Consider the following 13,972-nt stretch of genomic DNA (forward strand, 5'->3'; position numbering starts at 1 on the left):
CTATCGTCTGACACAAGTCACAGCAAGTAAACTTGCGATGGACTTCAGGACTTGGGTACTCGTTTGATTCGGCCTTGGGGCTGGGGTTTCGTTTGTGATTGTCGAATGTCTACCACCTGAAGATTCCCATATGGATGAAACAGACTGTAGTTGACGATTTTTGGTAAGCAAACTTTGTAACTCTTTATTTTAAAAACATGTACTTCTAACCAAAAAGCCACTCCCCGCATACATAGATCAGTGTGCGATCCCACAATTCTATGCAAATCAAGTGTTGATTCATCGTTTTTCTCGAGGAAAGGCACATGGAGGTCGACTGAAGAAAAATACGAAACACTTCTTCAACAAAGATACAGCATGCCGGCGTATTTTCAGAAGCCGGAGAACGCTTTGAAAAGGGCAAACGGTAGGATGAATCCTCGATTGCTATTTAAACACGATTCCGAGTTTGCGATGTGTGTATAAAGTTGTTTTATGTTTGTCTGAAAGATGTACAGACAGTACAGTTCATAATAGTGTGTGTGAAGTTCACTCGTATTTCGCAAGTAAAATGGTGTATAAAAGCGATCGTCGTTTTGTTTGAACGAAATTTACTGCACATGTATACGAATTGAATAAACGTGAGGTCATACAGTGCTTTTGTTAACCTGATCGTCTTTAAGCTGTCTATCATTTACCTCATGAACTGGTCAGCCGCATTATAATACGTGTTTCGATCATTATAACATCGTTTTATTATTAAATCTGTATAGGATTAATCATAATAATAATCTTTAGTCTAGTAATAGATACTTTGCAGGGATATAGTGCATTGTAGATTGTAGATCAGTAATATAAAGACTCGCCTGATTGCCTGTGATAGATTTTTTTCTGGATTCCTGCAGTAAAATATTCTTTCACATGGGTAGAAAGTTGCTCTTTTTAAAAGGGTCTTATTGTAAAAATGTGCTTTCATATGAGTTGAGGACTCCAATGGGATGCACTGCCATGATTTTTTCTTACTTGAAAGAGTGACATCTTTAAGAATACTTGACTAAGGAGTATGTATCTTCTGGGCATTCCTATTTATTCTTTAATAGCCTCACCCCTTAGCTTTTACCCCTATTATAGATGTTGAACTGATCATATCATAGGGTTGAACAGATCCTATAATCCCCTAGTATAACAAAGTACAGTTCTTCGATTCATGTGTAGTGCTAGACTAACCTTGTCACAAGTTCTCAGCTTGAATTAATATGGAAAGTCTATTCCAAAGCAGTGGTAGACATTTGTAATTCACTTGATCAACTGTTTTATTGTATAATCATTTCTCTGTTTATTTAAAGAGTTTATTGAAGTTGGCAAGAAGGAAGAAGCTCTTGCTGCATTGCGCGATGTCATTAAAAGCAAGAAACATCGCACTTTGCAAAAGATCCACGAACCGATCCTTCGCAAGTACCTAGAGCTGTGCGTCGACCTGCGTCAAAGCCATGAAGCCAAGGAGGGGATGTACCAATACAAGCTCATCTCCCAACAAGTCAATGTTGCTTCTCTGGAAGATGTCGTCCGATATTTTCTCACCCTGAGTGAGAAGAAGGCGGAGGCAGCGCAGGAGGAATCTCGAGAGAAGGTGGATGTTGAAGATCTTGAAGAAATACAGACACCTGAGAGTATATTGTTGAGCTTTGTTAGCGGGGAAGTGAGTCAAGATCGTGTTGACAGGTTGATGGTTACTCCGTGGGTGAAATTTCTATGGGAAGCCTATCGCAATGTGCTGGAGTTGTTGAGGAACAACGCTCGTGTTGAGAAGTTGTATCACGAGGTTGCACAACAAGGTATGGGAAAGAAAATTTTGTAGAAAAATAAAGAAAACAATGTTGTAAAAAGTGGATAGAATAGAACAAGATGGACAAGATTAGGATATATATATTTTTTGCAAATGATGATCATTTTTCTTCTGAAAATTGATGAGTAATTTCATCACCCATAGACTGATGCAAAACTGAAGAATACTCTTTTTTGTCTAGATTTTAGACTTCTTTTATTGAATTGTTATTGTTTTACTTATTTAGCATTTAAATTCTGTCTAAAGTATACAAGGAGAACTGAGTTTCGTAAACTGTGCGATAATGTAAGTACTACATAATTGTCTGGGTATGAATGCTAGTTATGAATGGTACTCCATCAACCATTAAAATGCAAGGTGGAAAGTCTTTCCAAGGACTTTAGTTCATTATTTTTATTATGTTTAGCTACGAAATCATCTCCAATTGATCATCAGACATCAAGGGCAAACTAATGCAGTGAACTTGAGCAATGCGGACAGCATTCAAATGCATTTGGAGACAAGGCTTGCTCAACTAGACAGTGCTATTGCTATGGAATTATGGCAGGTCGGTGTCTTAGCAAAATGACTTTATGCTAGCTTATATTAGTTAACCAATTAGATTGAAATGTGACGTACGAAATGTGAAATATGCAGCGGTTTATTTTGTCACGCAGGAAGCATTCAAAGCAGTCGAAGATATCTACAATTTGATGCAACTTGCAAAGAAGACACCTAAGCCACAACTGCTTGCAAACTACTATCAAAAGACAGCATTGGTTTTCTGGAAATCTCGCAACTATCTCTATCATGCTGCTGCTTTGCAACGATTGTTTGTGCTGTGCAGGGAACAGAAGAAGACAATAACACCTGAAGAACAACAAAAGTAAGACAAGCTAAAACTGCTTGTGATTGATTAATCTGATAGATTCACTGCCTTTGATTGGTTCATGATCCTCCAATGGTAGTGGAAGTGAAATCTGAGCCTTGTTAATATTCATTCCACTTCCTGTTTGTACTCCATTTAAACCTGCCTTCGCTGAACTGGACACTCCTGTATAAATATTATTATTATTAAATTGTACAGAAACCATTTCAACTACATGTTTGTGTTTAATCTTTCTTATTCAGAATGGCATCTCGTCTTCTGGTTGCTGTTCTTTCAATTCCATTGCCTTTGCCTCAAACTGAATCCGACAAATACTTGATGTTTGACGAAGTTGCCCGTGAGAAATCTCGACGTCTGGCCACACTTTTGAGCTTGCCAACTGTGCCTACTCGAAAGAAACTTGTCGGAGATTTGGTTAGTACAATCAAGTTCATATCCAAATGGGAATAAAATGATAAAAACATCATCTGCAAAAATCTGTATGTCTCACAAACAGTATTGTATCTGTCAATTCAATGAAAGTTGAGTTGTTAGATAACAATTATATGATATCAAATTTTTAAAAATGCATCTCATCTTACTAACTAAAGAATCTACAATAAGCTTGTTTGAATTCTTTTGCAGATAAAGTTGAATGTTCTTGACTACGCTATGCCAGAAATCAAGAATTTGTACCAATGGCTTGAAGTTGATTTTAATCCATTGGAACTGTGCAAAGATGTGGAAGGCGTCACAAATATTTTGAGCGAAAATGAAGAGCTTAGCACTTATGTTAAACCACTTCAGGATATCACCATTGTTAAACTTCTCAACCAGGTAATGGCAAATAAGCAAGAAGCGAAGTGTGTCTTTTGCCTGGAGAAATGTTGTAATTCAGTACAAGTTGACAAATTAAACATAATCCTGTTTCAAAATTGTCTACAGGTTTCACAAGTGTATCAGACTATTTCGATTCCAAAGTTGCTGGAGTTAGCCTCCTTTACGGATGTTTTCAACTTGGAAAAAGTTGTTGTTGAGGCAGCAAAACGAAATAATTTACAGGTTTGTTGAAGTATAATAAAATGAGATGAAATGAAAGAGTTGGAGAGATTATGGCAGCAAATGAAGCAGAATGAAGTGAAAATAACTGGGTGGGATAGAGCAAATTAGATCAGTTCAGAGTGAAGTGGTTGAACAGAACAGAGTGGGAATATATTAGGATATATTTTCTGCAAATGATGATCAATTTTCTTTTTCTGAAATTTGATGAGTAACTTCATCACCCATAGACTGATGCAGAACTTTGGATTTTGACTTATACGTAATATTTCAGTGGCAATTCACCACGAGAAGTGATCTTAGTCTTTCTATGTCGTCCATTGCTCTAGGTTCTTATCGATCATCGCTCGAATTCGATCAGTTTCCGTTCAGATCTCAGCGTTGACCAAAAGGAAGAGGTCATGGACGGACCATATTTTCAGGTAAAACACTTTTAAATCGCTGAGAAAATGACATCAAATTTTGATTGATTTCTGCCCCAAAAAGTCACCATCTTCTTCATAAAAGAAAGATGGTTTTGCATATGATGTTGAAATGTATTTCTAGTATGAATAATTGTTATGAATAATATCTCTTTCACTGATGCAAAACCAAATGAAAATATACAATACATGTACATACATATTGTACATATCTCGGTAGCCACTTGCACTGTGTTAAAATTAAGAGAACTCGTTTTATAAAGAACGACAATGTTTGTTGATATAATGCTGTGTACATTTGATCCATATTGATATAAAAATATCGTTGTTTTTTTAACTGTAGTCGTTGTCTTCAGAAAAAATACGAAGTCAGTTGATTGTAATGTCTCAGGCTCTTCACAAAGCTATTCAAATCTTGCAACCGCCAGAAATAGTGGTAAGTGTAAATGTTTTCGGCTTTAACAAACCCAGATGTGTGTACATTTAAAAGTTTAATCTAATATTCATCCTTCTTTCCGTCGTGTATTGTACACTGGCGAGTTTGAAACGCTGGTGAATGTTTTGAAGGCAGAATTTTAGGATTTTGAGTGGGAACAATTGATGTAGTTTCTGGTTAAATATTGATTTGAACTCATGTTTAGATGGAGCGTGCAAAGACCTTGGAAGATGCTATGGCCGCGTACGAACAGACAGCGAAACGAGAGCATCAAGATATGTTGAAACGAAAGCAAATGATTGAAAAACGAAAGGAGCATTTGGAGAACTTGAGCATCAAGAAGGTAAGGTGTTTGTTTTGTTTGCTATCTAATGAATTCCAACTATGACTCTTAATCTCGTGTATAGCTCCTTGTTGGGGTTTTAAATTTTCATAAGTTTGAATCTGTTGTGTTTTTTCTTGAAGGTAAAAGAGGAACAAGCTGAACGCGACAAGCAACGAGACAAGGCGTTGGCTGCCGAACGCCAACGACTCGAAGCCGAAGCGACTATGAGGGAGGAAAAGCGAAAACAACGAGAGCTTCAGGAAATTGAGAAGAAACAAGCAATGGAGAAGATTATGGCTTTAAAGAAAACTACTGTTGGTGCCCGAGCTTTGAAGAATTTGACAGAACAGGTATGTTAGTCGGGTAAAAGTTGATAACATGTGATAGGTGGATCTTGATAATAGGGGATAATGAGTGATGATATGCGATAGTGATTGATAGTGAGGAATGATGGTTGAGAATGGTGATGGTTGAGAGTGGTAATATAGTTGATAATGAGTGATGTTCGTGGATCATAGGTGATGGTGGTTCAGTGTTAAAGGAGGACAATGGATGATAATTATTGAAAATTATGTGGTCAAGAATGTGTCTTGTTATATTTTCAGGAAATAGAAGAAATGGATGCTGACGACATCATGGCTCGTCAGGTTGAACAACTGGACAGGGAGAAAAAGGAAACTCAGCATAAATTGCGACTTCAAGAGAAGAGAGTTGATCATTTCGAGAGAGCGAAAAGGCTGGAGGAAATACCTTTGTTGGTGAAGCAATACGAAGAGTTTGTTGTGGCTGATAAGGAGTTCTGGGATGAAGAACAAGAGAATACGGTAATATGATGAATTGCGAGCAACAGCAAGCCGAATTCCTTTTAAACCCAGAAATCATAATAATTTTGCTATAACAAATTATACCAATCTATACTTTATGGCATGTCATATTTCAGATAAAAAATGCGATTCGTGAGCGGGAAAAAGCGATGGAAATGAAGAATCGTTTGTTGAGAATCCTGGACGACCGAGATGCATTCCTTGAAAAGTTGGCTGAAAGCCGAAAGAAAGCTCACGAGGTAAACTAGATTTCGTATGCACATCTTGTAACCATGAAGTGTTCACAAAATACTAAAGCAAACCTCTCAACGACTTGTAAAAACATGGCGCTCGCTACTTGTTTAAAAGTTTTCGAATAGCAAAGCACCACCATATGAACACAATTTTGTCGAAACTGAACGATAAAACGCCTAATTTTTGAAATGTTTTCTGGGCTTTAGGCTAAGAATGAGAAATTCGAGGAAGAATTGAACAATATTCGCAAAGAACGCCTGAACAATCGTAGGTTGGATCGAATCCGTGAGAGGAAAGTCAAATATCAACGAGAGAAAGAGGAGGCGAAGCGAAAGGCCGAAGAGGAACGATTACGCAAAGGTTGAGTTTTTGTTTATCGTTTGCTAAGCGTATTTGGCTGTTTTGTGGCAGAAAAAACACATAGGAGCATTTTAATTACAGTTGTTCCGAGGGGATTTCAGTTTCCCGTGCTTAAATGCGAGTTTTTTCATTCAATTTTTCAACACTTTGAGATTTGAACGTCCATGTTTTGTTTTCAGAGCGAGAAGAAAAGGAGAGGATTGCTCGCGAGGAGAATGAACGAAAAGAGGCCGAGGAGAGAGAAAGGAAAGCGAAACTGGATGAAATTGAACGAAAGAAACGAGAGAAAGAGATGGAAATTGAACGAAGAGAAGAAGAGGCCAGGAAGGAAAAAGAGCGGGAAATGAAAGTTGGGCGAGACGGTGAGTGTTTTACATACACCGTGTGATATTTCCCACCCTTCTTTCATTCCTCATCATCCCTAATAATCCCTCATCAACCCTATTAATCCCGTATCAATTTTCCCTCAACAGCTCTCATTATCCATCATGTACCCTTAGTATCTCGCACAAACCCTCATCATCCCTCATTACCTCTCATCGACATCTCTCATTGTCTTCTACAATCCCCCATTGTACAGTACGTCTCATAATCTCAACCTCTTATCGACAACCTGTCAATGCCGTAACCCACTTGTTCATTCTTCATACAGAATCGGAGGGTGGTTCGTGGCGCCCCCCCGGTCAAGATGGTGGTGATCGCGCGTGGCGCCGTGGAGATCGCGAGATGGATCGAGATCGCCCGGGCTGGGGTCGTGATGATCGCGAGAGTGGTCGTGCGTGGGGCCGTGATGACCGTGGCGACCGCGGTGGTGCTTGGGGTTCACGTGACCAGGATCGTGATCGAGACCGCTTTGCACGTGATCGGGACATGGATAGGGACCGCGATGGAGGTGGGTATTTCACGTGCCCACTTCACACTTGAAATGTAGGCTTTTCGTTGATAGACAAGTTCACGTGTTGTTTTTTAGGTCGTCCAGCGTGGGGAAGGGACCGTGACCAAGGGCGTCCTTGGGGTCGTGACCAAGATCGTGACCGTGGGGGATGGGGTCGTGACCGGGATCAAGACCGTGGAGGGTGGAGTCGTGACCAAGACCGGGGTGGACCACGTGGCGGCGGGTACGACCGCGGGGATGATCGTGACCGCCCGGCATGGGGTCGGGATCGTGATCGTGATCGCGACGGAGGTGACCGTGGTTCAGGACCTCGTGATGGACCACCGCCCAGAGGTAAGCACACGTGACAAATGCAGTCGGCACATTCCTTCTTCCCGCTTAAATTTGAGATGGGTGAAGGGAGGATGTATATGGGTGAGGGTTAAGATGGAATGTACTAATAAAGTTACTAATGATAATTGCAGGCGGTGGGTTTAGAGATGATGGTGACAGTTCCTGGCGTGGCAGCAGAGGTCCCCCTAGAGATGATCGTGGCCCACCTCCCCGTGCGGGTGGTGACCGTTACTCAGATGACCGAGGACCCCCACGGCGTCCAGACGATAGAGAGGGTGGAGGAAGATGGAGGAACAGAGATGATGAAAGAGATCCTGGACCATGGCGACGTGATGGACCTCCTGCCGTCCGGTCTGAAGGTAGCTACTTCATGTTATTCTTTCATTCGTAGTTAAAACAAATTTCATGTTCAAGAAATCAATGCTGCATTGCCTTTTCTAACTGCTGTTTTCGTTTTTGTAGGTCGTTCATGGTCGGCGGCTCGTAAAGGGGGCAGCGGTGTCACTAGTAGCGGCGAACGTGACCGGAAGCCGGAGGGGGATGGTAGCGATGGCTGGACCACAGTCGGGGGTCGTTAGGGACATATAGGTACATACGAATCTTATTGCTCAAATTTGCTGTTCGTCAAACTAAATCTTAGAAAATAATATGTTACGGGGAGAACTAATAAAGAGCATGAATCCATATTCTTAAGTATCATTCTTTGATAAAAAGACTTTAATTCAAAAGTCTTTTTAAAATATTTGAAATGAAAGATTATCAAATTGAAAATTTAACTTCTAATAAAAGGAATCACTCAACCAGCTGGTATTATGGTTTTTGTCCCCGAGCGGGAGCGGGCGCGGAGCGCCAGCGAGGGTACCAATTCCGCTCGGAGATTAGGAATTACACCCGGAACCCGGGAGAACATAGGTGCATCCAAAGTTGTCCAAATAATGGATAGAGATTATAAATAACACGACGTTATTTATAATAACACAGTGTTATTTATAATATCTATGGTCCAAATTCTATGTCATGGACGATCGACGTTGGGTGGTTTTGTAAGTTATGCGCATGCGCGTGTAACGACTAGTAATCAACGAACTTTCCAATTGGCTAAGACAAAAAGTTTGTATTTCAATGAGAACGTACGTCAGGAATTTAACTGTCGTTTCGTAAACCTTTTTGCAAAAGCGTTTCATAAACTTTGTGTAAAGAAAGTAAAACGAGAAGAACAAGATATATGAAGCATGACAGATAGGAAAGATGAACATGGATGCAGTCAAGACAAAACGGTGTAGGAGGAATAATTCATAATCTGTAAGCTTATAAATGTTTTCAAAAGGCACGTTGTTTAACTCGTCATTTATTTCGCGTCTTCCGAAGGACATGTTTTCAAAGCAAAATATCGCCAAAACAACCAATAAAACAAACACTTTCTCGCAACTTGTGAATCATATTTACATCACATCGTTCTTTGCCCGAAATGAGATAGAAAATCCCAGCAAATGTTCTCTTCCGTTGCATGATTTAAACTGACGAAGACTGCAGCGGAAAGTTCAGGAATTTTCAACACAAGTACAGTATGGGAAGTTACAGCAAGGTTGGAGAGACGAACGCCAAACATTGTGCGGATATGAGAGTTGAGACGGAACCGGTTTAACTCCCAATTTATGACGTTTTGTAGCTTCTTTCATCTTCAGTATCACATCTTTATAGTCTCCTGTCTCAAGTGGGTTGCTCTCGTATGGATCATTGGTGATATCGTAGAGCAACGGTGGATCATGTTGGACAACGTGGTCACCGAAGCACCCACACACAATATCCTCTCTTTCACATTCCTGCTTGCCAGGTGACCAAATCGGAGTTACAAAATGTGCTTTCCAGGTGATATTACCATCCCGCGGTCTGTATCTGACCGCGTGTATCGAAGAGCCACAGTAATGGAACATGAACTCGTGCGGAGAGACGGATTCCTCTTGCTTTAACAACGGAAAGATGTCTTTGCCGTCGATAAGTCTGTCTTCAGGCACACTGGAGCCCGCAAGTTTGGTCATTGTTGTAAAAATATCCATTGTATTTGTAGGCTCGTTGATGGTGATGCCTTCAGGGAGTTTGTCTTTCCACATGACGGCTGTTGGCACACGGATACCGCCTTCCCAACTTTGACCTTTTCCTGCAAAAACGACGCAATTGAGATTTGAGAAACTGTTTCTATAATAGTAACAGAAATTCCAACTCTAAGGTTGCAAAAATTGACTGGTGATCATCATCGTAAGGTCGACAATCTATCATGAAATGGTTTTGAGATGTGAGAAAGTTTGTTTCAAAACGAACGTCGTAATCTTTTCTCAACTTTGCTATTTCAAGTACGAAGTCTTTACCTATGGCTGATACAATGAATTGTTGAAAAAGTATAAATAATTTTGAAGGCGTCTGTGGCCTCTGAAGTCTGATTTTCACGGCATACAACACCTGCTGTTCCTTTTTTGCTTAGCGAATAGCACTTCTCAAACTTTTCATGTGCCGAAAAAAAGAATAGGTGCATATCTCTACTAAATCTGAACGCATTGAAAACAATGGATAATAGCTGAAATACCTCATTTATTTATCTATTGCTTTTACGTCTAACATACACTTCCTAAATAATAAACTTTTAAACACTTTGTTCATAGTTTCTTTTTCAACCTCACCCCTTACATTTCAAGATTGTTGCTGAAATCTGACACACTTGGAGGCCTAAGACAGGTAATTAAAAAACGTTTGGCTGCACGGTGCTACTAAACACAACTTCAAATCCCATCAAAATACAATATGAACTTGCTTGCAAAACGAGCTCAACAAAAGTGAATATCACAAAGTCATAAAACATAAATTTGTTTTACATGAAACACTGCAGTGTCACTAATTAACATGTAATAACCATATCTTTCATTTTCATTACAGCAGCCATTTGTCAGGAAGTAGAATATGAAATTGTCACTTTTGTCAGCGAATATTGCTTTGAGTTCATTGTAGATGTCCAGTGACAAAGGCTGGGCGTCATCACCGTATTCTTCCTCAGGTGGCTCTTCATCCTCCTCTTCATCATTGGTTTTCCGATGATTGGTTTTCACCACATTCCCTTCTTCATCAACCAGGTATGGTTTCGAACGTCCCATTGCATCATCTCCATAGCAACCAAAATACTTTTCCGGATGTAAAAAATCAAGGATTCTATCGAGTGCTGCCTGGCGAGATACATAGTTAGCTTGTTTTAGGATATCTTCGTAAGAGTCAAATATCCCTTGACCTTGACCTGATGATGAAGAACATTCTGAATCCTCTTCCACTTGACCTGACCAAAATTCTTCCATCCAGAATTGTTTACACGCGCTGACAATATCACTGTCATTTGAATCTTTGCCTCTCGTGGTGAAGGCACAGTACGGGTTTAGTCGTACGAGGAGAGTTATACGAGTAAGTTCCGACGAGTTGAAGCCAGAAAACTCGCAATCATTCACCTCGGCGTTTTCAATATTCACAGTGACGTACTCTCGAAGCCTGGCTATTGGGTGAGGTAACCACTTCTCTTTTCCTATCGTGAAGCAAGACTTCAATACATCATCTGTGATTTTATTCTCATCGCCAAAAATATTAATCTTCGATGTAGTTTCCCAACGTTTTAGCCATTTTCTCCACGTGGATCGGGCCAAATTATTCCACTGTTTACAAACTATCGACGCATTTCTTAAGTCGGGAAGAGAGAGGTGATAAAAGATTGATAACACTATTGTGTCAGGAAAATGAAAATGAACGGTGTTGTCCATGGAATCAAAGAGATATTAGGACGAGGTTGAAGAGGTAAACTTTCACATTTGCCGCCATATTGAATTCCAACCTGTGGAAGCCTGGACACTAGTGATATACCATCCTCGTTCTCAGGTTTTTCGCGTACTGCGTTTTTCGCGACCGTGATGGGCCTAAAAAACAAAACGTGCTTGGCTCGCGCGGACGGACAGTCTTATTTTAAGACAAATGGGAATGTGTCTATAAATCAGAGCAGTTATGTTATATAACGATTTTCATAACTCTTTCATAACGATTATGCTTCGTTTCTCAAAGAGCACGCACCCCAATTTTAACGGCAAAATCGTCTTCCAAAATGTTTTTCCAACACTAATTTCTAAACGGATATTCCAGAAAACTGGATTTGTGTTGCAAAAGAACCGGTTATGACCACTACGAACTTTACTCCTCACAATCAACTCACCTCCTGTGTAATTCCCCCTCCATCCCCCGCAGTACTCCCCCGTATCCATAGTCTCTTCCAAATGTGGCCCGTGGTCTGAGGTGAAATACACCATCGTGTTCGTCAAAAGGTTCTCATCTCTGAGACTTGAAATTATTTCTCCGACACTCCAATCCATTTCTTCGACGTTGTCACCGTAATTTCCATGAACGCTGTGGCCTAAAGAATGCCCAAGTTGACTGAATGCAGCTAGCTAACGTCCGAATACTGTTTTGACAGCTACTGCATGTTTTCCGCACGGCTAAAGTTCGAATACTGTTTTTTCCACGGCTTCTTAATTATAGTACAGGGCCAGTTGTTCGAAAGGCGTTTAGCTTAAACGGTGGATAAGCCAAAGTTTAAAAATACTGTCATATATCTTGTGAATGACTTATGCATTACATCTTATGCATTTTTTACGTACTTCTATTGAAAATAAACTATTTACTTCGAATAGACCTTATTTCTGTATTCAAATTAGACAGACAGAAATATTCTATCACACCAGCTACGTTGATATGTTAACGACCCACGCGACTAAATGGAAACCAGGCACTAGTCATTGACATTGTAATTTTATTATAAATATGTATGTGTTGATCTGACAACGTGTATAGGACAACGAAAAACTTGTTGTATTTACCTTTGAACTTCGGTGAGGTGAAGAGAGATGTGTGAACCTTTATATAGCACATAAAAAGAAGAAAAGGATGTTCTTTATTTCGCCTGACAAAGCTCTTTGCTTCTTCGGTAAATCTCACAGTCAAATTTTCAATGACAACGGGTTGTTCCACAATATTAAAATCCCGCATCAACGGACACTCCATTCTCGATATGACCATCTTCAGAATTAACGGAGGTAACGAGAAAATGATTGAAAATACTAGTGCAAATATCAATGCAGACTTTGCCGATACGATTCCCAGAGAATAGAGTCCAATAGCGAGGAGTAAGGTGGCTATAATACGGTTCCTGGCTTTTTCCTGGGATTTCTTTACCGCCCTCGCCCCATCCTCCGGGCGCGTACATATCCCACCGACATTGGTAAAAGGCAGACCGTAATATTCCTGAAATCCAGCGTTGATTGGATTGTGGCAGGAGTCGTTATTGTTCTCGCAGTTCAATCCCAGATGCCATTTTCCAATCAGACCTACGTAGGGAAACAGAAATGCATTGTTCCTCACTGGCTTGCTGTTCGCTCAGATTTAAAATTTACCTAGTTAATATAACTCGTATATTCTGATATAATATTCGTACAATGCAAATGTCACATCTATTTGCACGCATGAAAAACGGCGATAAGAGTTTTGGGAAGGACCTGGTTATCGCCAAGAAAACCATCTTTAAATTGCTGGTTGCTGTAAAGTGTAAGCCTGTTGTAACCCAGAGCTCGGCACAGAGTAGCTTTCCAATTTATTTACTCGCCAGCAGAAAGGTACATACTAACATGCAGACATACACGTGTTATCGGTGTTAATTGTTCTAGCCACTTTAAACTTTAACAACAATAGGTCAATATCGTATTGCATTTGGTAGTGAATCGTGTAAACATAAAGTGAGAACATTTTATTTATATCAGGTAATATTATTGTCGATTCTTTTACTTTACAAATTTTTACTGCCAAGAATGCACTAATATATAAAAATACAAACCCGTTCTATAGCCATCGTCCCTCAAAATTTCTGCAAGCGTGATCTCGTTAGCTGGCAAACCACCAGACATAGCAAGTTCTGATATAACTCTCACATCGCCTGGGCCAGCAGCGAAGCCAGACCTCACGGCATACCTTCCTGTGAGGGTGGCAGCCCTGCTTGGGGTACACATGGAATAAGGAGCTAAATTGTGGTTTAATCTCACTCCTTGCGATGCGATGCTATCAATATTTGGCGTCTTAATCGTGTCGTTACCAAAACAGCCAATGTCACCGATGCCCAGGTCATCTACAATGAATACAACAAAATTTGGTCTTCCCGCTTCGACATTGCATAAAACACTAGCGAATAGGAACGAGCAGAATAATTTGCTCGTCGAAGAATCGAAGAATCTCCGAAAATCGAAGAATCCTTGCGACTTTCCGAGAATATACATTTTGCTGTCGATTTGTTTGGTTTGGGTGACCTAATCTCAAGCGCCAGGGACCTGGATACGAGGCAGCTGAA

The 13,972-nt window shown here is 40.2% G+C and overlaps 2 protein-coding genes across 2 annotated transcripts; one reads left to right on the forward strand and one right to left on the reverse strand.

Moving 5' to 3' along the window:
• The first annotated feature begins 296 nt into the window (after window positions 1–296).
• LOC114538177 (eukaryotic translation initiation factor 3 subunit A-like) lies at window positions 297–8,259 on the forward strand. Its single transcript, XM_028559300.1, has 20 exons — window positions 297–406; window positions 1,326–1,814; window positions 2,052–2,110; window positions 2,232–2,372; window positions 2,482–2,690; window positions 2,936–3,107; window positions 3,318–3,509; window positions 3,618–3,734; window positions 4,061–4,153; window positions 4,497–4,589; window positions 4,795–4,932; window positions 5,055–5,264; window positions 5,520–5,738; window positions 5,855–5,977; window positions 6,179–6,332; window positions 6,512–6,694; window positions 6,985–7,224; window positions 7,303–7,560; window positions 7,692–7,919; window positions 8,023–8,259. The coding sequence occupies exons 1-20, from the start codon at window positions 358–360 to the stop codon at window positions 8,136–8,138; spliced, it is 3,483 nt and encodes a 1,160-aa protein (XP_028415101.1). The 5' UTR covers window positions 297–357; the 3' UTR covers window positions 8,139–8,259.
• A 505-nt stretch (window positions 8,260–8,764) lies between these two features.
• On the reverse strand, window positions 8,765–13,961 carry LOC114538162 (arylsulfatase E-like). Its single transcript, XM_028559281.1, has 4 exons — window positions 13,466–13,961; window positions 12,456–12,962; window positions 11,795–11,992; window positions 8,765–9,718 (listed from the first exon to the last, which is right to left on the reverse strand). Exons 1-4 carry the CDS (start codon window positions 13,899–13,901, stop codon window positions 9,102–9,104), a joined length of 1,758 nt encoding a protein of 585 aa, XP_028415082.1. The 5' UTR covers window positions 13,902–13,961; the 3' UTR covers window positions 8,765–9,101.
• Window positions 13,962–13,972: the final 11 nt, after the last annotated feature.

The sequence above is a fragment of the Dendronephthya gigantea genome, unplaced genomic scaffold (genome assembly GCF_004324835.1).
Source record: "Dendronephthya gigantea isolate DGI-Jeju-01 unplaced genomic scaffold, DenGig_1.0 000176F, whole genome shotgun sequence".
Taxonomy (NCBI): Eukaryota; Metazoa; Cnidaria; class Anthozoa; order Malacalcyonacea; family Nephtheidae; genus Dendronephthya; species Dendronephthya gigantea.

Excerpts from the sequence above, each read along its gene's own strand:
- LOC114538162 (XM_028559281.1), bottom strand. The coding sequence starts at position 13,901 with ATGTATATTCTCGGAAAGTCGCAAGGATTCTTCGATTTTCGGAGATTC. Across the intron at positions 11,993-12,455 it reads CACCTCACCGAAGTTCAAAG|GCCACAGCGTTCATGGAAAT; the intron begins GTAAATACAACA and ends GGCATTCTTTAG. Across the intron at positions 9,719-11,794 it reads GAGGGGGAATTACACAGGAG|GAAAAGGTCAAAGTTGGGAA; the intron begins GTGAGTTGATTG and ends TCGTTTTTGCAG.
- LOC114538177 (XM_028559300.1), top strand. The coding sequence starts at position 358 with ATGCCGGCGTATTTTCAGAAGCCGGAGAACGCTTTGAAAAGGGCAAAC. Across the intron at positions 4,590-4,794 it reads TGCAACCGCCAGAAATAGTG|ATGGAGCGTGCAAAGACCTT; the intron begins GTAAGTGTAAAT and ends ACTCATGTTTAG. Across the intron at positions 5,739-5,854 it reads ATGAAGAACAAGAGAATACG|ATAAAAAATGCGATTCGTGA; the intron begins GTAATATGATGA and ends GTCATATTTCAG.